Genomic DNA, 24,933 nt, shown 5'->3' on the forward strand with positions numbered 1-24,933 from the left:
GGAGTGGCATTCCACAGCAAGAGGAATGTCAAGAACAGAAGGGCGATAACAATGTCAATCCCGAATCGAATGGCTAGCGAGAAGCAACGGCCATGTTTTGGTAAAAACGATGTATAAAAAGCACACTTCGAGAATAAAGGTTTCAAGGTGGATTAGCTGCCTTTTTGTTAAGGGGGTGTGGGGGGGGGGGGGGGGGGCTGGGGAGGTAGTGAATTATCTTTACGGCGAGTGCAGTCTTAAGATGGAGTATTAGCATAGTGCTGTACGGTAGAAAATGGCGCATTATTCGAGCGGCTAATATTAGGTTTTAATTTACTTTGGGGTGAGTGCAAGTTTTGTTAGCAGCTGTACTTCTTTCGATAAAGAAGTAATTTTCCACGAATTTGATTTCGAGACCTCAGATAAAACTTGAGGTCTCGAAATCAAGCATCTGAAAGCACACAGCTTCGTGTGACATGGGTGTTTTTTCTTCTTTCATTATTATATCGCAACTTCGATGGCCGATTGAGCGCAAATTTTTCACAGGGTTGTTATTTGATGCATGTTGAGATACACCAAGTGAGAAGACTGGTCTTTGACAATTACCAATAGTGTCCAGTGTCTAATTACTCACTAATTTATATGCAACCATTTAATCTAGTTCTACCTCTGAGTTTGGTCATTGATAAGTTCTTTCAGAAATCTCGAAATCTGAGGGTAGAAAATCGGGCAATAAATCCGGCAATTTTTCTTAAAGCGCGCCCTCTGTCGTGAAATCGCGTTTACGTTACGAGTATGAGATGGTGACGTCTTGGACCGAGACTACGCGCTGTGCTGGGGGGATCAAGAACGAAGAAAACAACACACGGCAGCAGTTTGGCGGAAACAGTTCCTTAAATTACAGTTCTTTGACTGTAGTTTGGTCCGTAGTTTGTCTATGTTGGCTTGCTGATAAGTTAAAGAAAATACAGCGAGCAAACTCGGCCAGTTCGTATCAAGAAATACTAATTCCAAGCTGGTATGTAACTAGAGGTAGCAGTTCCACTTTTGCATCCTTGTTCAGTTGTTACTCACGTCATTTCATCATCGCGTTGTGTGGCAATGGAGTTACGCCAGCTAGCCCAGCACTCAGCGAATTGTAAATGAACTCTGATTTCTGCAACCGCGGTGAGATTCGAACCACCACGATTCACAAATAGCATGGTGTGATTTTCAAGACACTAACTATTGTAGTAGTATTACGAAGAATTGAACTGCTTTTTCAATTTCATTGATGAATCGAATCGTCATATCATAATCATCAAGTCAAGTCAGTGTCGACTTTTTTGCTGGTGAGGAATTGTTCGCAACATTTGCAAATGAAAGCCACCATGATGATGAGGGGGTTAAATATTTCAATCTTTCCGCTGCTTTTTCTTGTTGTATGGAGCGGAAATGCGGGAGACTTAGATCCAGATGATCCTGCAAATCCACATCGTGATCCGTCCAAATGTGAAGGTACTTAACGTAATCTAAATAGGCCTAATTGAATGTAATTTTTAAAAAGAATTTGTAGAACCTTGTTTGATTGCAAACTTAATAGTTTCTAGAAGTAAGCCATAGTCATGATGGCTGTACCGTAATTCCTTGCATACATTAAGAGGCTTATCTGAATTTAAAATCTAAACAAAAAATCTTTTATCAACTAAAACTAGTCTGGGGGGGGGGGGGGGTGTACACGTAAAAGTGAAGTGGTTATTTGAAAACTGGGTAGTCAAACTAATTGTCATTATTAAAAAGAAGAATACAATTTTCTTCCAATATTTTACAGTTTGCAAGTTTGTGGCAGAAGAGCTCGAGCAAGCCATGAAAGAAACGGGCAAGAATAAAGAGGTTCTTCAGATTGGACATCAGTTTGACAAGGAGAAAAAGGCCATCACCTATACCAAATCGTATGTATTTTGTGTTCATGTCGTCATTCAGACTATCATTGTGAGAGCTGTACTCATCACATGCTCCTCCCTCCAGGCAGGGCTTGAATATTTTATAAGCCTTTTGCTTGTTAGGTCACTTTCACATAGTGCTTTCATCACATTCACAAGTCGCCACTTAAATGTGAATTCATAAGATTATAGCATGGAGGTACATAGCAGAACTTTGTTTATGTGTGACCTCGTACATTCTTTGGGTATTCTGGCAAGCAAGAATACTGCACAGGTCATGTGATGTCACAGGTCACATCGTCTATATGTCGCATGATTCGGTGCAAGCTTTGCATAGTTTTGGTGAACACCCAAACACTCAGAACTGTATTACACAGTTCTGTGAGTGAGTTACCAGGGTTTGCTTATCTGGAGGTTGAGCTACAATAGGAGGCCTCGAACCATTTGACATTTATAAGCAACTATCTCTCAATAGGCCTTATCTGAGGAATTCAATTGGAAGTGGTAACTTCTTACTAAGCAAAATATCATTGTACCAGACGTTATTAAATCTAAATCGCAAATGATCGCAAATGAATCGCTAGTGGGGTAAAATTCCACAAGACCTGAGGAATTGTAGCTCGTAGTGCATAAACGAGGGGGCATCGGGGCAGCAGGCTTCCCAAATTTGGGCCAAACAGGAGGGAAATTCGAGCACATCGAGAAGAGAAAGAAATGGACAGGAAAAGCAAAGACTTTTAACCCCCTCTATTTATTAGAAACGTGATCTGAGATTGTGGGAAAATCAACCTCTTTGCCCCCTTAGGCCTGTACTTTTCAATGCTTTGTTTTTGAAAATGCAAGGGCACCAAGGCTGCAAGGCATTTTCTTCTTGGTAAAGGGCACCTTATGTAGAAATTGTAAATTCCTACTGGAGCATTTAAAGGGCATGAAGTCATTGACCAGGGGGGATGGAGGCAGTTGCCTTTGTTGCCCCTGTGAAGTTTCAGGCCTTCTCCCTTTACCAAATAGTCCCCCTGTGTCCATTGAAGTCACCACAACACAAGGTTGCTTTTTTATAATGGATATCATTTTGGACGTTGGACCTGGATACACATGTCGTGGCCGAGTGGATAAGAGCACCGAACTCAAGCTCTGATGTTTCTGTTCAGCAGAGTGTGGGTTCTTTTCGAGTCCCCGTCGTCACATAATTTGTGTCCCTGAGCAAAACACTTAACTACCATTGCTTCTTTCCACCGAGGGGTAAATGGGTACCTGTGAGGGCAGAGATTGGTTTAGATTGACCCAATAATGTGGGTGTTGATTTACCACGGATTGGAAGATTTTGAGGGTTAATAGGAGGATCTGTAGTGAGAACAAAAGCAAATCGAACTATCTATTTTGAACAAAATAAACAAAAGAATATTGTGATCTTATAATAATTACAATTTGTTTTTACCCTTACTATGTGACTATGTGTGTTAAGCACTGTATAGGGCCCACATGTACTCAGTACTTTCTTGAGTTCTGTGGGGACAAAATTCCACAGGCAAATCAGTTGGCTGGGATTCGAACCCACCACCTCTGCATTGCAGGAGCAGATGTATAAATTTTGCTTGTACAGCGCCACGAGCGTCATGCCTGACGGACCTAAGCGCTCTAGAAGAGGCCACTATTATTTATTTTGTAATTTTGTACCACTAGACCACCAAGTTAGTGTAGTAGCAAGAGGCAGTTAGAAACCTGTGTGTTTGCATTTGGGATGAAGAATATTGTTTACCCTTACACTGAGCTCGGGAAAGTACTGAGTAGATAATTTTTTTTTTTTTTTTTTTTTTTTTTTTTTTTTTCAGTTTAAAACAACACATTGTCAGTATTACATGTATACTGAACTTACATTCTACAAAAGACATGCAAAATCTGGACCAGCCAGATGTTAGGATAAAAGGATACAGTCCATCAAGATAAATACAATTTATTAAAAGAACAGCAGGCCTGGAAGTACACGCAGGACAGGGAGGCCATGGCCTCTGTTGCTTGCCCCTGGTCTTGGCCTTGGTGCCCTTCAAAAGTTTCCCATTGACTTAAAAATAAGATTTTCCAATGAAAGTGCACTTTTCAAAATGAAAAACGCCTTGCTCTTTCAACATGTTCAAGAATGAAATTCCAGGCCTGGATATCAAATTACAAACATTCAGTGGACTCAAAAAGCATTTTAAATTATATATAATAAATATTAACAATAATCAGGTCCGGTTTGGATCAAAAACTAAGGCCATCTACCCTACTCATTATAAATAATAATAGTAATAATAATAATAATAACAAGTTCATATAGGGCATTTTACAATAACCGTCTCAATGTGCTTAAAACAAAATTTTACCCAATTAGTTTTAGTCAACATGCAATAGTGGCACTAAGTTGTATAATTTTTATGAACTGTATGGTCAGATTCCCAACTATTCTCACTCTCGTTGTGCGGCCTGGGGGATAATACCGGTACTGATTGGTTATTCATGACTGATGTTGTTTTTTCCCGTTGCTGCTGTAGAGAGCTTCGTCTTATTGAGGCATTGGAGGAGGTTTGTAAAGGAATTCTCAAATTGAATATTCATGCTGAGCGGTCTGCTTCCCGTAGGTTAGTAAACAAAGGATTCTTGATGTTTGTTTGTGTAATGCCGTTTTTGTGCTGTGCTGTGCCGTGTTTTGTTTTGTTTATGTGGGGGGGGGGGGGACACGGTTTTTAACAAGGAAGTTGTGGGGTTTGTTCCTGTTCTTGTACAGTATGTACAACAACAATTTATTTTATTTATTTTTTAAATATTCTTGAACTTTAAACAATTGGATATGTGGCCTTTTGTTGTTCGTTTGTTTATATGCTTGTTTGTTAGGGGTGTGTGTTTGTTTGTTTGTTTGTTTGTTCACTTGTTTACAATTGAAAATTAAAGTTATATTTATTTTTATTTTTTTGTAAGCAAAATTTAGTATAAGTTCACTTACAATGTGCTTAAAAAGCAAAGCAATTTCCCTATTTGCCATTTGAAGCCCCTTCTTTGGCATCAAATTTTGCTTGGCCCGTGTCTGTGAAGAGATGATTGGTATTGCCAGCGTCAGTCTGGCTGAAATGCATACCCAAGCGAGCAGACAGAAGGGTTTGTTCTGATCATTTTCTAGTTTTTAATTTCAGGAACAAATCTGGGGCATCTGTAATATTTTGTAACTGGAGAGTAAGCCTGGATGGGAATTTTTTTTTTTTTTTGAAGAGTTTGTCATTCAAACCATCTATATTACAAGAAACACTACATACATACTTACACTTGACTTACTTTTACTTGACATTAAGGAAAGTTTATTTTAGTTATTGTAAACAGCCATTCACATAATTAGTCTATGCACTTGAACATTGGCATATTTTTTCAAAATTGTTGGTGGGTTAAACCAAATAACTTAAAAATGTGACTTTTTTGTGTGGTTAATATATTTTTTATTAATTTTATCCAGATTTTAGTTTTATTTTGTGATATACACAATTGCTTCGTTAATAAAACATGCATGTTTTTTTTATTGTTTAAAAGCTGGAAAATTTAAAGTTCAAAGGACCTTTAAATATCCCATTGATAGGCTCTAAAATTCTTATGTTTACTTTTATTTTGTTGCCAAACCAACCACACTGCATGCAGTTTCTTCTACATTACATTCTAAATTTATTTTTGATTTCTTTTTTTGTCATGTTGCAATTTCGAAAAAGCCCATCGTAAGTATGTTTATGTTTTAATACAGCAATGTTCATAATGCTTGTACTAGGCCTGGGCGAATAATTCGAATATCCGGTTAATGGCGAATAGGTTTTCCTATCCGTAACCGCGAATGCCTTTTTTTTCTTAACCGGATATCCGCATAGGGTGCGAATAGCTATTTATAAACCGGATAGTTCTGTAATTACAACCAAGTAACCGGATATTCTTTAATATCCGAATATCCGCGGATGTCAACTGAGTGATAGGAATATTTTGTCTGAATCCTTATGAAACATCTATTAAGACAGCATAAAACAGCATAAATTAAGTAACTATGCTCACCTCCGTGAAGAGTTAAAACAATGACATTTCTGACGTAATTTGTTCAAAGATTACGAATGTTTTCCTTCACTAGAGTCAATCACGATCAAAAGAAACAGCAAATGGCCATCTTTAAATTAGATCCGGTTATTTTTATGAATGAACCGAGTAACACTGTCTAAAACTAATATCAATCTGGCCATTAGATCTAATTCAGAAACGAACAGCGCCCTCTAGCGGCAATTTTTTGTTTAATAGCGCCCTCTAGCGGCAAAAAAACTATTTGAATATCCGGTTAATTTCGGATAGTTGGCCAGCGGTTTCCGAATTCCAAAATTTCACTATTCGCCCAGCACTAGCTTGTACATGTGTATTGTATGTAGGAATATAGCTAAGCACACAATTTCATTCCACAAGGGTGTTTTTTCTTTCACTATTATCTCGCAACTTCGATGACCAATTGAGCTCGAATTTTCACAGGTTTGTTATTTTATGCATACTTGTTGAGTTACACCAAGTGAAAAGACTGGTCTTTGACAGGTACCAATAGTGTCAAGTGTCTTTAAAGCAAAACAAGCCTTCCCTACCCCCCTCCCCCCCCCCCCCCCATGTACATGTATGTTTCAATACATCACAGGTATTAATCAAGCGTAACCTTCTAGCCTTTTTTTTTTATAAATGTGAAGTACATTCACTTGGTATTACATTATACACAACTCAATCCAATTCCTTCACACTTATCGGAGCAACCAGCTCAAATCTGTGTCAGTGTAGCAGACCACAAACCCATTAACATGATTAACGACGTCACTCATGACTTCACCCTTTAACATTAGGTTTTATAGCGACTCATAATTTGGTTCTGACTTTCCTGAGGACTCTATTGAAAAATTCAAATGCATCACAAAACTGAACTCGACCTTGGCACCCCCCTCCCCCTTTAAGTTGCCCTATTTTCCAGAATGAAATAACCTTAATCTGGACCCTTCAGCATTGCCCCTGGGCAATCAAATAGGGCCTATATGAAAAGGTGAGCAACAATTGACAATTGAAATACAATCACTGACGTATTTTCCCCTCTAGTGCTATACAAAGACACAACACAAATTACTCCTGATTTCGTGCCATGGATTACTTAGATTTCCTACGCATAACGGTCAAGGTAAATGCTCCATCATGAGAACGACACGCAATGAATACAAATTTTCCTCAGCAAGGCGGTGATATTGACTAAATATAAACAAGGCTTGCAATGAGAAACACTTATCCCCCCCCCCCTCCCTATCTAGAATAAATTCAAGGGCTCTGAGTTGCTATCGTATCTCCCATTGCTACTGCGTTCATTAGTGCCCTTATTGCTTTGTGTTGAACTGAGGTCACAGCAATTTGCTGGAGTCTGAGATTGTCTCTACACGATTGGCCTTAGGGTGGCTGTCGATGTTGTAATTGATTATTAAGGTACAATCCAGGTGTAGATAGCAACCTTCATGAATGGAAGTCATTTGATGTTGACAATAAGTTAAGCGCTCGTGTCTAATTTATGATATTATATCAAGCTTTATTTGCATAATTTATGTGTCTGATGAAGCGCTTAATACCTGTGTTCCCTGCAGTCAGGCTTAAAACAGATACGATTAAAAAATACGCAAGCTTTGAATGTAAAGTTTTTTTAATGTAAATTTTAAAATGTATGATTGAGAGTGTAGGTTAAAATTGTGAGAGTCTTCAGATTGCAAGATTATTTACCAGCTTTAGTAGTCAAACAATAATGTCAGAGATTTATTTTGATGTGATTAAATGAAATGAAATAAAATAATAAGTGAATTACTTAAAATTTGAGGTATTAAATATCTACCCGCAGTATTCAAAAAAGAAATGTCCATTCGCAAAGGCCACATTTGATTGGTTAACAACTGTATGGGGTTTTTGTTTGCATTAATTGTTGCAGTATTTTTCAGTCCAAAATAGCAGTAGATTTCAGGGAACTAAAATGTGATTTTGTGTTTATAAGACTTCAAAACAACTAGCAGTTGTATAGTGTACAGTAGGTGTATTGTTTTAATTTAAAAAAATAGTAAATTTTTGGTTCTCCCTAAAGCCACTAAAAATTGGCTCAGAAATTGTAATTGCTATCAAGACAATTTAGTTTTTACTCTAATTTTTATTGTCATGTTTTGCATAGTTTTCTTCTGGGGGAAAGGGGACGGGTGGTGGCTCAAAATAGTCTTTTCTAAAATATGATGTTTGGCCATTGCATTTTAATAGATGAATAGTTTGTTTTGGGGGTTATTTTTGTTCATATGCATGACATGTACTTATAGCAGTCAACAATTTAAAAAAAAAATTGTCAAAGAGTAACTGCATAATATCGCCGTTGCCATGGTGATGGATTTATGACATTGTGTGTGGGAGTGGAATCACAAAGAATGGTACGGTATTTGACAAAAGCTATAAGGCTACTTTATACCTGCTTGAGTATGGCCTTTAATTTGAAGATGTATTAATCCAATTCACCTTACGTCATCATCAAAACCTTGGTTGCGCCACCCCCCGTGTTACTGCGCAGTGCGCGTTTTCATCGACGTGTGTAGGGTTATTACATACATCTCTATACATCTTTAAAAAATAGCCAACCTTTCATAGCCTTGATTCATGTTTAAATGTAAGGGGTCTATTGATGGGTATAAATGTACATGTATAGGGAAAATAACGATAGTCAAATGATAGAAGGAACAACATTGCTTTGCATGAAGACAATTTCTTTCTTTTTTAGGGTACATTTTTTTGTTAAACAAAATTATTATGAAATGGCTGTTAAATGTTGTCCTATAGAAAATTGCATGGCACATGTGACCGCTACGTTTCCTTGAACACTTGTTATTTCTACAAAAAAAAACATTGATTTTAGCAACTTATTCTGAATTTTTATTTTGTTCTGATCAATCCTGTAGGTTTGCTAAGGGTCAGTCCGAGACCATACAGACCCTACGAGGTCTCCAAGCTAAGGGAGTCAAAGTGGATCTCGGCATTCCTGATGACATGTGGGAGAGACCCTCGGCTCCTGTGACTAAGATGAAACAACATGTGAGTGTAGTAATACATGTTGTATGGTTTATCTTCATGCGTGTCTGTTTGTCCTTTTGCCTGTTTGTCTGTCTGTGCTTCAGGGATGTGATTTTTTTGTTTTTACTGGACAATACAAAACGCCCTGTGAGCAAAGTGGCCCAAAGATAAAAATGTACAATATAGGCAGGCATGTGGGTGTAACTTGTTGTTGTGTGGTTTATCTTTATAATTATTTTATAAGTTAGTCTTGTTTAGCCAGGGTAGTCCCCATCAGTTATCAATGAGCTGTTCTGGCTGGGGGCCCTAGATGCGTATACTAAAACACACAAGAATAGAATGCAATTAAGGATTATTAATAAGGGAATCAATGTGTGTTGAAGAGGTTTTCAACTAGTGGTGTAATCTCAACGAGGCCTGGTTCTTAGACTTCGAGACAAAGTCGAGGTGAATTATAAAGAACCAGGCCTCGGCGGGTTTAAACCACTAGTTGAAAACCGATTCAACACACTTTGATTCCCATTCATAAATACCTTTTCGGTCAAAAACATCATCACTTTTTGCTCTGCACCAATAGGAATAGCGAAACTGTCTGAGGTATTTATGAATATTTTTAATTGTTTTACTGTGTGGTGTTATATTAATTATTTTATGATAAACTTTTTTCCCTGATGTCATATCAATCCACCCTCATCTCTTTCTGACTCTGTCTGGGTATTAAGGCTCTATGTGGACGGTCTGTCACTAATTCATGTTTTTTAATAAATAACCTGAACTGCTCCAAGTCCGCTTTCATCGTGAAGTTGACATTAGCTTTTTACTTATTTCGAACCCTTCATTCGTGTTACACGTATTAAATAACACAACTTTGTGTCAAATATAACCCTAGGCCGTACAATTGCTTCTTGCAAATCAAAGGCAGCTCACTGTTATTGATTCTTACGCTGCCAGCAAAGCTCATGGACTCCGCTGGGGATTAGGTTCTTAATTTGTCACTGACTTGAGATTCAGAGGCCACGATCGGACGACGTCAAAGGCATCCCTTCGGGACAAGGTCTTGGCAAAAACACATTAAAGATTGCAGCTACATGAACATGAAGTGTGCTGGATTGATTTATATTGACTATTTGTACATTTGTCGTATGATTTTAAATCATTTCATGTGACAGCTGCAGTCTCCCTTGCATATTTTAAACTTCATGAACTTATTTTAAGTATACATTGTATATACAGGCCTTTCAATATAACCTACACTGATTCTTGAAGGATACAGTACAACTATACACTGGCATGCTTCCAGGTTTATAATTGCTGTACCGGGTACATGTATGTCAGGCATGATATTTTTCCTATTTTTTTAATTTTGTTTGCCCTTGAAAAAAATCTGGAAAAAAATTATGATTAACTGGCCTGAAATGTATACTAGAAACCCACACCATGTGCACGTGTAGGTCAGTCCTTGTACTCAATAAAATACTCCTACTTTTTTCCAAGGACCCAATATCATGCCTGTTATTATGATTCAAATAAAGTACAGCACACTTGAACGTTTTGAACATTTGCCAATGATGTACCTTATGTTGACTCATTACTATTTCTTTATGTTAGTCAATACGCTCTTATTTTGTTTTCTCCTAGTGTGACACACTGATTGAGGAACAAGAGGATGCCATCTCCAACTGGTTCTTTAAGACGGACCAAGAGACAAGCCTCGTCGACTACCTTTGTATCCAAAGGGTGCTGAAAAAAGATGAACATGGTAATAATAATATAAACTAGTTCGTATATATATATCGCATTTTACACGAATGCATCAAAGCGCTTTGCATTAGTGACCTGGGTCGAATTTCATGGCTCTGCTTCGAATCGACGCTTACGGAAGCAGGGAATTCTGTGCTTACGTCAAGCGTATTTCACGGGTTAGCGGCGAATTTTGGCTTCTGCGTGTGCGTACTCCCTGTTTCTAGGCATTCTACCCTAACAATGCTAGCGCAGAAATTCAGCGCTTGTATGAAAGCGGGAAATCATGATCGTAAGCGCAGAAGTCAGCGGTAAGCAGAGCCATGAATTGGGCCCGGGTCATTGGGCCAAAAACATTCCTTAAATCCCTCTCAGCTCCCTGGGGAGTATAACGGTCTTTTTCAAAGGCTTTTTCAAACATAATATCATCCTTTACCCACGCAGGTACCCATTTTTACTTTTGGGTGAAGAGAATAAATAAAGTAAAGCATCTTGCTCAAGGACACATGTGTCATGAACGGGGTTGGAATGAGTTTGATGCTCTTAACCCTACATGTTCGCTTTGACTAGGATTTGACATAACTCAATATCAGTGTCAGGAAAGGTAATTTACATACTCTGTCCTCGTATTTATTCACCTTTAAGAATGTCTGCAGGAGGTGTGGACCGGCAAAGAAAAAGTCGACCCCAGCTCACAGCAGCCCTTGGTTTCCGGATCAGCCACCGAGTCTGCCACATCCGAGCCAATGCAAGGGCCTAAGCAACCCAAAGCTAAACCTGGCGCCAAGAAATCACGCATTAGCAGAAAGAAAGTGAAAGCAGGGAAACGTGGTAAAGGAAAAAAAGGTCGATCAGGGAAGGCCAACTCATCGTCCAAATCAAGTAAATCGCAAACAAAGAAAAAGGATGAATTGTAACAGCTCTCAAGCTTTTATTATTAATTTTTTGTTGGTGATATATGAAGTACATATACAAACACATATCAGGAATTTTTATTAAGTAAATTTGAATATATTTATGATGAAGTGTTGTACGACCTGGAGGTTTAAGGTGGGGTCATGAAGAGTTACACTTGTGACTTTTGTTTGATTTTTGCTCACAAAGAGTGATGAGGCTTGTGCTTCAGAGGAATGTGTAACTTTGTTGTCGAAGACACTTGAGAACTACTTTTGGAAATACATCACAAGATCTTCATAGAGACAAAACTTAGAAGAGAATAATCATAGGGTGTGATCGCCGGAACTACATGTTTCACCTAAACCTCAAATCTTGTAGTGGAAATGACTCTTGTAGGCTGATTTGGCCAACTTCTATTGAAGAGCATTTTGCTGAAAGTTGATTTAGTTTCATCACTTTTTCGCTGTTGGAACTCATGTAAAGCATAAACCAAAATTATATTCTGCATACAATCTGTCAAAAGAAGCACCGTGGCATCACAAACAACACAAAAGCTAAAAGCATGTTCATTTATTTATTTGTTCAAAAGATTATCAGAGACAGCGAACAAGAGACAGTGTTGACAGTTAAGCAGGGACTGAATAACACTGTAATTGAACAGAGGTGATAGAGGCAATCACCTTCTTGCCCCTGGCCATTGTCTTGGTGCCCTTTGAAATTATCCAATACAAGTTTGTCTTGCACTCAAACTGGTGCTCTTTGATAGAGGATACTTGCTGATACTTACCAGAGGCGACTGAGTCAATCACCTTCTTGCCCCTGGCCATTGTCTTGGTGCCCTTTGAAATGATCCAATACAAGTTTGTCTTGCACTCAAACTTGTGCCCTTTGATAGAGGATACTTGCTGATAATTAACAGAGATGGCGACGGCAATTGCCTTCTTGCCCCTGGCCATTGTCTTGGTGCCCTTTGAAATGATCCAATACAAGTTTGTCTTGTACTCAAACTTGTGCCCTTTGATAGAGGATACTTGCTGATAATTAACAGAGATGGCGACGGCATTTGCCTTCTTGCCACTGGCCACTGCCTTGGTGCCCTTGGAAATGATGCAATACAAATTGGTATTGCCCTCATACAGGTGCCCTTTGCTAGAGGATACTTGCTAATACTTAACATAGGCGACTGAGTCAATTGCCTTCTTGCCCCTAGCCACTGCCTTGGTGCCCTTTGAAATGATCCAATACAAATTTGTCTTGCCCTCATACAGGTGCCCTTTGCTAGATGACAAATTGCCTTTCCCTTGCAAAAAACGAAGTATCAGGATATGAAAGACTAAGTTGAGGGTTTAAACTTAAAATATAAATCAAAAAGAGCTCTAGTTGCCCCTTGAGCACCAGACTGGCCGCTACTAGTAGCCAATGAGACATCCATGCATTCCACACTGTTTAAAGCCATTGGACCCTTTCGGTACAAAAAAAAAATAAAAGTTCACAGATTTACAAATAACTTACAGGGCTTACAGAAGGTAGTGGTGAAAGACTTCTCTTGAAATATTATTCCATGAAATGCTTTACTTTTTGAGAAAACAGTTAAACAATATCAATTCTCGATAGCGAGAATTACGGATTTATTTTAAACACATGTCATGACACGGCGAAAGGCGCGGATACAAGGGTGGGTTTTCCCGTTATTTTCTCCCGACTCCGATGACCGATTGAGCCTAAATTTTCACAGGTTTGTTATTTGATATAGAAGTTGTGATACGCGAAGTGTGGGCCTTGGACAATACTGTTTACCGAAAGGGTCCAATGGCTTTAAATGTATCTTTCTTATTGAAGCACATTGCTTTTGGAAGCTTCTGAAACCATTCCAAAGTTACATCATAAAGAGTCATTATACATGTCAAAGTGACACCCCTCCCCACAATCAGACACTTCTTGACATTCTAGGTTGATGACTGTTTTACAACACCACCTTCGTTTCTCATCCCCCGCACCATCCTTGGATAAGTCCCCAACCATAAGCTTGTTATGCTCTTCTTTAGTCCTTGTATGCATAAAAAGATGTTAAGTTTTACTTAAAATCTGTGCAATGTTTAAATGTCAAAAGATGAAATACATGTACAGTAGTGCAGGAGCTTAGTGATATCCATAATGCACAGAATGCCAACTTGGTGGAGCACTTCTCCCTGCAATGCGCACATTTCTTGGACATTAAACAGGGCCCAATTTCAAAGGGTTGTTAAGCATAAAATATTGCTTAACAACTTCCTGCTACTAAGCAGAAATGAGCATGATACCAGTCCTTGGGTGGATTTCACAAAGGTAGTCCTAACTTAGGACTCGTCCTAGGCAATGCTATGAGATAGGACCAGTCCTAAGTTAGGACCAGTAACTCATCCTAACTTAGGACTGGTCCTATCTCTTAGCATTGCCTAGGACTAGTCCTAAGTTAGGACTACCTTTGTGAAATCTACCCGTGACATGGTAGTTTGGCTGGTAAGCAACATTTTATTGTCCTTATACATGTGTAGCTACTTTTTGTGCTGGATCAGCTCTAGGAAATTGGGCCCTTGTCTTAAAAGATTAAGCAATTTAAGATTTGAAATAGCCAGGTTATGGGGGTCTTTGGGGAAAAACCAAACGAATCATTGTATTGGTAAAAGTTCTTTTGAAACGTGTTTTTTTTTTAGTGGGTAGGGGAGTAAAAGGATTTTTTGGGGTGAGATACGCGAAGATTGAATTCAGTTTGAGTGTGTGAATAACTCAACTTGAATTGTCTAATTTGCAATCCCTCCATCTGTCCATGGTATTGCCTGCCTTTGCTTGAATTTGATAGTCGAATTTGATATTTGGATTCTGACTAGTCGGGATGGATTTAGACTTGTTGTCGGCAGAGTTTTCTGGGGTCTTGGCCAAGCAAAGTAGATACATGTAGGCTCAAACTTGGTGCTTCATTTTTACATGAATTGTTCAAACAATGCTTGATTTATCAGGAAATGTGTTACAAATGGCTTGTTTTTCTAATTTTGTCTCTGCACTCTTTGTAATTTAGGGTTTTCATTATTTAACAAAAGGTTTCCAATTAGGGATTCCATTGTTTAAAAAGGTTTCCAATTAGGGATTCCGTTGTTTAAAAAGGTTTCCAATTAGGGATTCTATATCATAACTTAAACTGTGCAATATGGTGGGGGGGGGGGGGGGGATATGCTGGCCGTCTTTCACAATGCTTTTAAATATATTTATTGTCCATTTTTGCCAGGGTGTATTGATTGCAATGTGAAGAAGATACTGGAAACATTTGTATTAATATTACTGTAAGAAGTTTTTAACTGTATTTTTTGTAAATATTCTATAGGAGAAGTTTTGCAAGTCGCAAGACTTGCTACCTTTGAATGATTGGACTTTTTGGCGCCATCTTTGTCCGTTTCTGTTCCCTGGTTGTTCGTGGAACAAACTGATGGCAGTGTCATTAGATTTGAATGAAGTCTGGTACAATGACTTACTTATTCACAAGTTACCACTTAATGTCAAATGGTTGATGTCAAATGGTTCAGAGCAAGCTTTTTGTATAGTAACCTCTAGATGAAAAAAACCTTTGTGATTGGTAGATTGATGACGTCAGCATATTATTTTGCTACATATACGCACAAAAGAAACAAGGTGAACAAAAACAAGTAGCTTACTAAAATGGTAGCGCGTCCATTGTATGATGACTCACTCGCAGTCTGTGGGTTACATTTCCATGGGTAGAGGTAAAGTTTTTATTGAATCTACCAACGCATACGTATTTTTTGTGGCACAGTATGTAGTTTAGGGCTTTAAGGTGGTTGTTCTTAAACTCCGCAGAAAGATCTGGAAGGGGCAGATATTTGTAAATTTTGGTTTAAATTCAATAACTTGGAATAATTGAACTCATTTCCAGGAAGGAGTGAATGAATTAACTTCATTTTTACACAGTGTAGGATTGGAGGCTTTTGTTGGCGGTTTGTTGTAGAACCATGTGAGTTGTGGCATTGTTAGTTTTGAAGTAACAAATGTTGTAAGACCCCATTGATTGATATTTTGTAAATGTAGTAAGTAAATGGCCAATTCCATTTTATTGAGATAGTTCTCATAATTTTTGTGCAAAACTTGCGTACCAGCTTAATAACATACATTTACAGCCTCAGGTTTTTTAAATGGAAACTTTTCCAAACCATGTCCACCACCTTGATGAGGAACTAAATGCAATTTGTATATTAATTGTAAAACTAATATTTCCACAATTTTTACGAAAACGAAGTTGGTTATACTTAATTGATAATTAGTAATTGTGTACTTTATAAAAATGTCTGGGGTATTTTTTGTTGGGCCGTGTACCAACTGTTTCACTTGGTCCGCCACATTGAATCAGTTTTTTGTTGAGGCTACAAAATAAACCTTCAGTAGTGGTGTTAGTCACATTACATGTATAAAGTTTAAAATGTTAGATTTTTATCGAGTAACACTAACAGAGTATTTTCCAAATAACAGTAAAGTTTAGGATGTATACAACTGAAGGAATTATCTGGTCATGTGATGTGTGTTCTGCCAATCAAATGAATGGATCTGTAAATGAGTAAACATTACACAAACACCTGGCTCCAACATCAAACGGAGTCAAATTAACTTGAGTCAATTTACTGGTACATTCATTATTTGGTAATGCTGCTTACCAGCTTCTGACTCAAGTTCATTTTGGCTGGTTGATATAAAATTGCGAAGCCAGAATACTCATTCAACTTAAGCCTGTATTTGTTTTCACTCGTTTTCGAGAGCATGGTATTCCGATTCTAAATATTGCATGTGATTTCTTTATATAAAATAATATTAAACTCATAGTGTTGGCAAAACATATAGAAAAACCAATGTTTCCTGTCCAGTTTTGCTTAGCAGAAAATTATTCAGCAACACTTTCTCCTTACTAAAGCAGCTGTATGCCTAGCCGTCGATTTCACAAAACTCTTCTTAACTTAAGACTAGTCTTAGGACTTAGGACGAGTCCCAACCCTGCACTGTAGCATGCAGACCTTAAGATTAATCCTAAGTTAAGACGAGTTACTCGTCCTAACTCTTTGTGAAATCGACGACAGGTCTCACAACACAGTATCTGTGACAGACGTAGGTTTTAAAATAAAACCTTGAGTAAACGGACTATAAATCAAGTCAAATTCCGGAAAAGTTGTTCATAATACTGGCCTTCATTTATTTTTTTAACAAAAATTCCAAACACTTCACATTCCAGAATGTACAATTTTAGCTTTTATTCTTGTGAAGAATATATATATATATCCATTTAGCTATAAAACTGTGTACATAAATATGCCAAACGAGGACCAATAACAGTATACAAGTTGTTTTGACAAGAAATTGAGCAAAGTGTTAACTTATTTAAATAATTGATGATATGTAGAATAGACTGAAGAATGATGTTGGTTTATGGTTCGGTAGGAATGAAAAAAAAGTCAGTGAAATGGTCAAACAAAAGTAGCCTGGGATATACAGCTGGACAAGTTCTTTTAACCTCCCGGTTTTGGGGCAGTACATAAAAGGACAAGTTCTTGGTTTTAATTCTTACTTCACCCAAACCAAACTATTGTCCTTTGTATTGACCCAATTCACCTGACTTAATCATCACTGCAATAATCTTGGTTGCACCATTTTAAGAGCACTATTGAGTTTAGTGTGCATTTTAGGCTACACATCCGGCTTACCATAATTTGTAAGTACAATTTGACACCAAATGGTGAGAGTGGCAGACAATAGTCTTGTGTGATGTTAGTGCAAGGAGGTAAACTGATATGAACGGTAGGTCCTAATTGTCCAATAACATCAATGAAGTAATAGTATTATCAAACAATCAACTGATCATTTAACTGATATGATTTGTAATCAATAGACCGATCCATTAAGGTCCAACCCATTGCGTATTGACCAATCACAACCCATTGTACAACCAAAAGTCTGACAAATAAAGTCTGACATGCGTGCGTGTATGCTTGGCATGCGCGACAGGACTGTGCAGAATGGCATTGGAGAGACTCATGTGTTCTGGCTCACATGTGCTCCGTGGGCGGAGCCTACTGGATCGGTCTATTGACCAATGGTATCATTGAAGTAATTGTATTACCAATATATCAATTCTTCAATAACTCATATTGACAAGCTTGAATCAGACCTACATGTATGGACATGGTTTCTTCACTACAACCCAATAACCATACAATGTGTTAAAAAGTGTCTATGTTCGAATGACAACTTTTGAAACATCTCAACACGATTACAAAGAGCAACATTCATTTGAGCCAATCTGCATTTGTGTATTATTCAAGTTTTTTCGTGCCAGGAGTTGGGAGAGTGACAGATAAATAGCAGGCATGTGATTTCTCAGGGTTTTCTCAAAATCTCTTCTTTAAAAATTGTTGTTGAAATAAGCATTTAGTCACCAAAGGGAGAATGAAATTGTGTCTATACATTTTGTACCTGTAATGTTTTAGTAATGCATCGAGTCTATACACCTCCTGAATTGTAACATCTGGAAAGTTCTTGGTCTAGAATAAGGGAAAACCAGGCCAGCCTTCAGCTGTTTTTCAAGAATGTTCACATTTGTCAAATCACATCCCTTGCATGGTCCATAGCGTCGAGGCTGAATAGCTTTTAGCATTAGAGCAGCGTCAATTTAAAAAACCTTGGCACAGTGTTCAACATCAACTCAACAGTCAAACTGGCTTTAACATTGTTTTTCTCAAACACCAAAGCCACACCTCGGAAACCTAATCCGTACTATGGTCATGCTCTGCATACAGAATACCATGATCAGAAGATGAGCGAGAATATCTTCATTCTTTAAGCCTGGACAACGTACTCGCCAGTCCAACCTGAGCAAGATCTAACGGCGTCTGCTCCTCCTGAAAACAAATGAGACACAGACAAAATGAGAGATTTGATTTGCTTGCTGCGATATGGCTATGTCCAATTACGGGGACTTTGGCAGATATTTTTGTGCTAAGAAAATTTCTGTGCTTGACCTGAGAGGACACACTTACATGCAACACACAAAAATTCTTATAGAAAAACAGTGTTGGGCTTATGAAAACTAGCTTATATTTGCTTTTATGTTATTGTGGGCATTTTTTAAATTTTGTGCTGTTATACATATTTTTGTACATTTTGAGTTGTTCTGGTCGAATATACATGTATAACAATAATAATAACAATAATAATAATAATAATAATAATAATAATAATAATAATAATAATAATAATGAGACAGGATAATAATTAGCTTCGAAGGAGATGGAAAAGATCGAGAAGTACCAGGACCTGGCCAGGGAACTTCGTAAGATTTGGCAGGTAAAGGTAAAAGTAGTCCCCGTGGTGGTTGGAGCACTTGGCACCATTCCCAAAGCACTGGGGAAACATCTAGATGAAATAGGGACAAATGTGAGGGTAGATCTATTACAGAAGGCAGCGCTTTTGGGAACAGCGAGGATCCTGAGAAAGACCCTTGAGATCTAAGGCTACGGGACGTAGCCCGGCTCGAGGAGTTACCGGCACAAAGGAAAATGAGATCTTTCTTTTGCATGCTGTGATAAAATGAAATAATAATAATAATAATAATAATAATAATAATACTAATAATAATAATAATTTACAAAATAAATTTTCTAATGTCCAGAAATTAATCCAGCACGGCAAATAAACAAAGAATTTCTGCTTAATAGCTTTATGATATTGAGCCCACTCTACAGTAACTTTTGTTAAGTATGGCGAAAATTCTCTCAAAATAAACTTCATCTGAGATACAGCATCTTATTTTTAAAAGGGCCTGCAGCAGATTTTACGAACCGCCAGGATTAATTCTATCTCGAGTTAGGACGAGTAACCCGCCTGAGTAGCGCGTCCTAACTTAGAATAGGTTCAATGTGTCATAACGTCTTCGGATACGGAACTGAACCCGTCCTAAGTCCTAAGATTAATCCTAAGTTGGGAGAGTTTGGTGAAATCGACGGCTGCATCCATCCGGACACCCTTTGGGGTGACTGACACCTGTTACATCAGCGGTTAATACTCACTTTGTTGGTTATGTGTAATGAAGCACCATGCTGAACTAGTACGGTAGCTTCTTTCACTCTGTCTTCCTCACACGCCATGTGTCTGTCAAGGTAGACACAAATAATAATAATAATAATAATAATTTATTGAACTTATTACTGCGCTCTCTCCAGGACCAGCCTGTTTGAGAGCGCATAAAAATTAATTATAAAGTCAGCTTAAACATGTTAAACTAATGAGATTCAACAAAGTAAACCAATTTCATTTTGAAGTGCACATTGTACAGTGGCTTGTTACATAGCACTTAAATCCATCATTCCCTGGCGCTCAAGGCACTTTAACATTCAGTATTTACCTGCAAGGTATGTGGGACTATGTTTAAAGTGATGAGGCCTATTCTTTTTAACATGGCACCATGTAATGGTTTACAAGGTGCTGTGGTGCAATATGCAGCCAATCAAACCATAAACATCAGGGCGAAACCCTTCTCTTTTTTTGATAAGGGTGTGTTATTTTACATTCAATACACAGCACACCAGACCCATGGCTTTATGTCCCATCCCAAGGACGCAGCAATAATGGTTAAGTATCTTGCTTGAGGACATAAGTGTCACGACCCGGACTCCAGCCTACAGTACACCCTGCTGAACAGATACAACAGAGCTGGAGTCTGGTGCTCTTATCCGCTTGGTACACGAAACGCTACTTGCAATACCAGTGGTTAACGCATTTAAGTTCATAAACATGTACAACCTTCAACCATTGAATGGTTGATCAACCCCTCAAACACTGGAGAGTAGGAGGGTTAATCCATTGAATAAACTCACAGTGCTGTATTTCCCACACAGTCCTGTTGATCCAGTCGGCAGTTGTAGTTTAGTAAGAGTTTGACAATCTCCAGATTTCCCTTTGAGGCTGCTCTGTGCATGGGGGTCGCCCCTACCCGTTCCGCTATGTTAGTATCGGCACCATGCTCAAGTAGAATCTCAGCGACCTAAGTAATCAATATCATGTTAATAAATTAATGATAATACGTAGTTCTTTTAAAGCACCTATCCAAAGGATATCTTCAGGTGTGCAGAGCTGTGCATAGAATTCTAAGACCCATTATACATACTTTTATTCATGTAGCACTTTGCAAGGGTTTACAAGGTGCTGTGGCAAAAACTTAACGCAGCCAACCATGCCAGAAACTCGAGGACAAACCTCTTCTCTTAACACTACTGGGTTTCTTTAATGTGTATAACACAATACACGGGATATACAGCTTTACTGCCCATCGAAAAGAAGAAACATTAACAATAATGGTGTCTTTCTGAGGGAGAACCTCAAACGCTGGAATGGTAGGAAAGTTCTAATTGGAACGAAGTATGTAGACTTTTGAATATCTGATAGACAGATACATTGAGTTGTTCAGTCACAAGTTACCACTTGAACTTGAATTCCTTGAAACTTGGCCCTAGCCTGGGGAGGGATTTCACAAAGAGTTAGGACTAGTCTTATTTCGAGTTAGGATGAGTTACTCGTCGACGATTGTCCTAACTTAGGACTAGCCTTAAGTTTTAAATATCTCCTAGCTTAACTCTTTGTGAAATTGACCCCCGGTCCCCTATGCAAGTATTAGCTAAAGAGGTTTTGTTGTGAAGGCTCTCTTTCTTCAGCTGCGCCACGCATCTGAAACTCTCTGGCATTTAATCTTAGATCTGGTCTTTGCACCACAAAATTCAAATATCTTCTCAAAACCCATCACATGTCACAGGTTTTCAAGGATTTATTTTTGTGTGTCTATTTTCTTTCATATTCTTTTTTGGTTTCACAGTGCCTTAAACACCCAGCAGGGTGGATATGTGCAAAAGTCTTTGTTATAATGTATTATTATTACATACTAACTTTCTGCCTGTCCCTGGATGCGGCATAGTGTAACGGTGTCTGACCTGTACTATTGGCCGAGTTGACCTCTGCCCCCTTGCTGACTAAAACAGTCACAATGTCTTCTTGGCCGACAGAGGCGGCAATGTGAAGTGGTGTCCAGTTACTCTGTGGAATAAAGAAAGTGAACACTTATATGGGGGGAGTTTTTTTTTTTTTGAAAAGGTTAAGTACCACAACGGTAGTACTCACCAGTAAACATTGTTCATGTGACCTGTACTGACCAACTAAAAAAATCTCACATTAACTATCATTTGTTAAACTTAAATTTACCAACTTCTAGATTCATTATTGTTTAAGTGCAAACAAAAGTACTGAAAGTGATGTCAGGTTTGTTTTTGCCATCCTGTTATTGTATTTCTATAATTCAATTTATGAAGTACATTTTTCACAGCTTTTAACAAAAGCTATTAATTTGGTATGAAACACTTGCTCTTCTTGTTTGATTTCCCCCCCCCCCCAAACAAAAAAAGGTTTTAAAAATCAATAAGACAGTCTCTGGATACAAACTACCAGGCCTTGAACTTTGTTCTTGAAGGTAGGGGCACATCAATTTTCCTCTGGTTAGGGGCATTCTATGTGGAGATAACAAATTTGTATTGGTACTTTCTGCAAAGGGAGCCACAGCAATTATTGTGGGTGACTAGGTGGGTTATTTCAAAGCCTGAGAGTCACAGTTATTTTTTCCAGCCTCTCAGATCCAATGTTGACAAATAGTATTTTGTCTGAGACAAGGAGATGTCACTGTCAGCTGATCGATTTGCAACTTACATCATCTCTGATGTTAACATTGACAGCTGGTTTCAGCTCCAGGATATACCGAACAACATCAATGCGTTTCCCTGATGCAGCCCAGTGAAGTGCTGTTCTCTCACTCTGTACATTAAAAATAATTTATAAAGACATACTTACAATCAAATACATGTAGTCGTCTTGACATTCAAATGAAGTGAGATGATCATTCTGAGTTTATGAGTTATTGCAATGCAAACTTGTTGTACAAAAATCAAGTATTGCAAATTAAGTTTCATCAACAAGGCAATTAGTAGAAGACTACTGTATATGAAAAGATGCCAAATTCAACTGCCACATTTCAGTATTCACAAACCCGTTGTCAATTAGTTGCGATAACGTAACCGTCCTGCCGATGGCGGCAGTAGGGTTACGTTATCGCAACTAGTTGTCAATGTCTTTTAATTTATCCATTTAGACCATGTAACTGGGGCGCTAGATTCCTTTTTTCAAAATGTTTACATTCGGTCATATATGGTCAAAACTTTGAAGAAAAAAAATCTAGCGCCCCAGTTACTACTGGGTCTAGTTTCCAGTCATATCTATGGACACTCACTCTAACGATCACACTCGCCCTCTCGTGGTGACAGCATGCACCTCAGGTCACCCCAAGCCCAAGCATGCCAAGTGACCCACTCCACAAGCGGGGCACTGGGGGCTGACCCTGGTGAGCCCCGTCAAAGCTATTCGAACCTACTCGGGCAGACTGGGGTCGACCCAGGGAAGCTAAACGAACGCACCCAGAGATTAGCCAAACGCACCCAGAGATTAACCAGCAAAATATAAAAAAACTAAAAGTATGGGGCCACCACTTTTTTATTCGAAAAAAAATAATATAGTATCTAATCTACCTGATTGATATATCCCTTTTTGTAAAAATGAGTGAAAAAGTGGTGGCGCCATACGGAAAGTTATCCAATTTTTCATCCCCAATAAATCACATGCACAGCAGGTAAACATTACAATAAAAAAAATAACTAGTTTTTACCAGGAGATCCAAAAAGAACTTAAAGAGGAAAACTTTCCATATGGCGCCACCACTTTTTCACAAATTTTTACAAAAAGGGATATCTCATTGAAGTAAATTAGATACTATATCATTTCATATCGAATGAAAAAGTGGTGGCGCCACCACAAGTCATACGGACACTTTTCCTGAATCCGCCGGCCGGGAAGTAATTTTACAACAATTTCTTTTACCTTATCCAATTTATTGATAATGCTCTTGTCGGCTTCAACTTGTTCCGTCAATGCCCGAAGATCTCCTTCGTATGCTAAACGACAAATCTCTAAATCTGACATACTTTAGGACAACTTTCAGACAATTTCTAAACAACAACAACAACAAGCACACGACGCAGTGTCAATGCGTAGGGCCAGAGAATGCAGAAGACAAAATTAGAGGTAAATGATGCACCCCCAAAAAATTAAGACAAATGTGATTAATTCTTTTCAATTACCAATCATTAAATTACAACCAAACGGTAGAAAAACTATATTATTAATAATAAACGTAATAAAATAAATAAAACCTTGCTTGTGGGTCTAAATAAATAAAATTTATATGCAATAAAAGAGCATATGCAAACCAAGGTAAATTATTAAAACATGTCCGCCAAATAGGATGAAATCATGAAATCCACAAGAGGGCGCACTTCTACTTTCATGACTTTCACACTGCAGCACCTTTTGCTCAATCCATCCCCTGATAGTTATTTTTTTCTGAATATCAAAAGAATGCATGCCACTTTGGTAGTGCTTTCCAATATGGTGATTTTTGTTTTCTCTGAATCGATTTAGAAAATCCTTAAAAAAAAAACTGTAAAAAGTATCGTGAGATATTTTTCCATTATAACTTTCTCAAATCTGTAAAAAATTGCTATACTTAATTGAATGTTCTCAATATTTGTTGTTAAAACAACCAACTGATCTAATATTATTAAACCTCTTTGGTTTGTAAAAATTTTCCAAACTTTATCCTATCTTTTTTTTCCTGATTTATTTTCTAATTGATCAAAATAAAGTTGTTTTTGAATAATTTTGGTTTTCCCAAGAAGTCGTCACTCGATCAGCAGAAAAAGGTCACCCAAACAACTGAAGTCTGAAAGGGTAACAAAAGTTGTTGTCTTATTAAAATATCATTCTTTGCAATAAAAACATAAAACGAAAAATGTAGTGATCCTTTTTTCTCGGATTTTAAAAGTTACTTTATTTAAGAATTGCTATTATGAAATTGAATGTTCTAAATTTATGGATAAGACAACCCACTCCCCTAATTAAATATCTCTTGTTTTCATGCGCCAAACGTTCCAATTTTTATCCACTTTTTTCCTTCTTTTTTTCTTCTTCTTTATTACAAAATAAGGTTGTTTTTTAATAGTTTTGGGTATCCCAAGAAGTGATAAAAGGTCTCAGAATTAGAAAAAAATAGTGGAGTCTGAAAGGAAAAATGTTGTTGTGAAATTAAAAACATCATTCTTTGCAATAAAAACATAAA

At 37.8% G+C, this 24,933-nt stretch overlaps 2 protein-coding genes across 2 annotated transcripts; one reads left to right on the forward strand and one right to left on the reverse strand.

Moving 5' to 3' along the window:
* Positions 1-829: 829 nt before the first annotated feature.
* Positions 830-13,150, forward strand: LOC117293063 (protein canopy homolog 4-like). Its single transcript, XM_033775273.1, has 6 exons — positions 830-1,476; positions 1,790-1,910; positions 4,433-4,519; positions 8,891-9,023; positions 10,641-10,761; positions 11,388-13,150. The coding sequence occupies exons 1-6, from the start codon at positions 1,338-1,340 to the stop codon at positions 11,657-11,659; spliced, it is 873 nt and encodes a 290-aa protein (XP_033631164.1). The 5' UTR covers positions 830-1,337; the 3' UTR covers positions 11,660-13,150.
* Positions 13,151-16,676: 3,526 nt separating this feature from the next.
* LOC117292546 (26S proteasome non-ATPase regulatory subunit 10-like) lies at positions 16,677-23,907 on the reverse strand. Its single transcript, XM_033774636.1, has 6 exons — positions 23,637-23,907; positions 22,416-22,520; positions 21,606-21,752; positions 20,543-20,709; positions 19,736-19,817; positions 16,677-18,568 (listed from the first exon to the last, which is right to left on the reverse strand). Exons 1-6 carry the CDS (start codon positions 23,736-23,738, stop codon positions 18,500-18,502), a joined length of 672 nt encoding a protein of 223 aa, XP_033630527.1. The 5' UTR covers positions 23,739-23,907; the 3' UTR covers positions 16,677-18,499.
* Between the last annotated feature and the right edge of the window lie 1,026 nt (positions 23,908-24,933).

Source organism: Asterias rubens, chromosome 7 (assembly GCF_902459465.1).
Source record: "Asterias rubens chromosome 7, eAstRub1.3, whole genome shotgun sequence".
In the NCBI taxonomy this organism is placed as follows: Eukaryota; Metazoa; Echinodermata; class Asteroidea; order Forcipulatida; family Asteriidae; genus Asterias; species Asterias rubens.

Coding starts and splice junctions, on each gene's coding strand:
- LOC117293063 (XM_033775273.1), top strand. CDS start 1,338: ATGAAAGCCACCATGATGATGAGGGGGTTAAATATTTCAATCTTTCCG. Junction 1,911..4,432: donor GCCATCACCTATACCAAATC/GTATGTATTTTG, acceptor TTGCTGCTGTAG/AGAGCTTCGTCTTATTGAGG. Junction 9,024..10,640: donor TGACTAAGATGAAACAACAT/GTGAGTGTAGTA, acceptor GTTTTCTCCTAG/TGTGACACACTGATTGAGGA.
- LOC117292546 (XM_033774636.1), bottom strand. CDS start 23,738: ATGTCAGATTTAGAGATTTGTCGTTTAGCATACGAAGGAGATCTTCGG. Junction 21,753..22,415: donor ATGTTAACATCAGAGATGAT/GTAAGTTGCAAA, acceptor TTTATTCCACAG/AGTAACTGGACACCACTTCA. Junction 20,710..21,605: donor CATCCAGGGACAGGCAGAAA/GTTAGTATGTAA, acceptor TTGATTACTTAG/GTCGCTGAGATTCTACTTGA.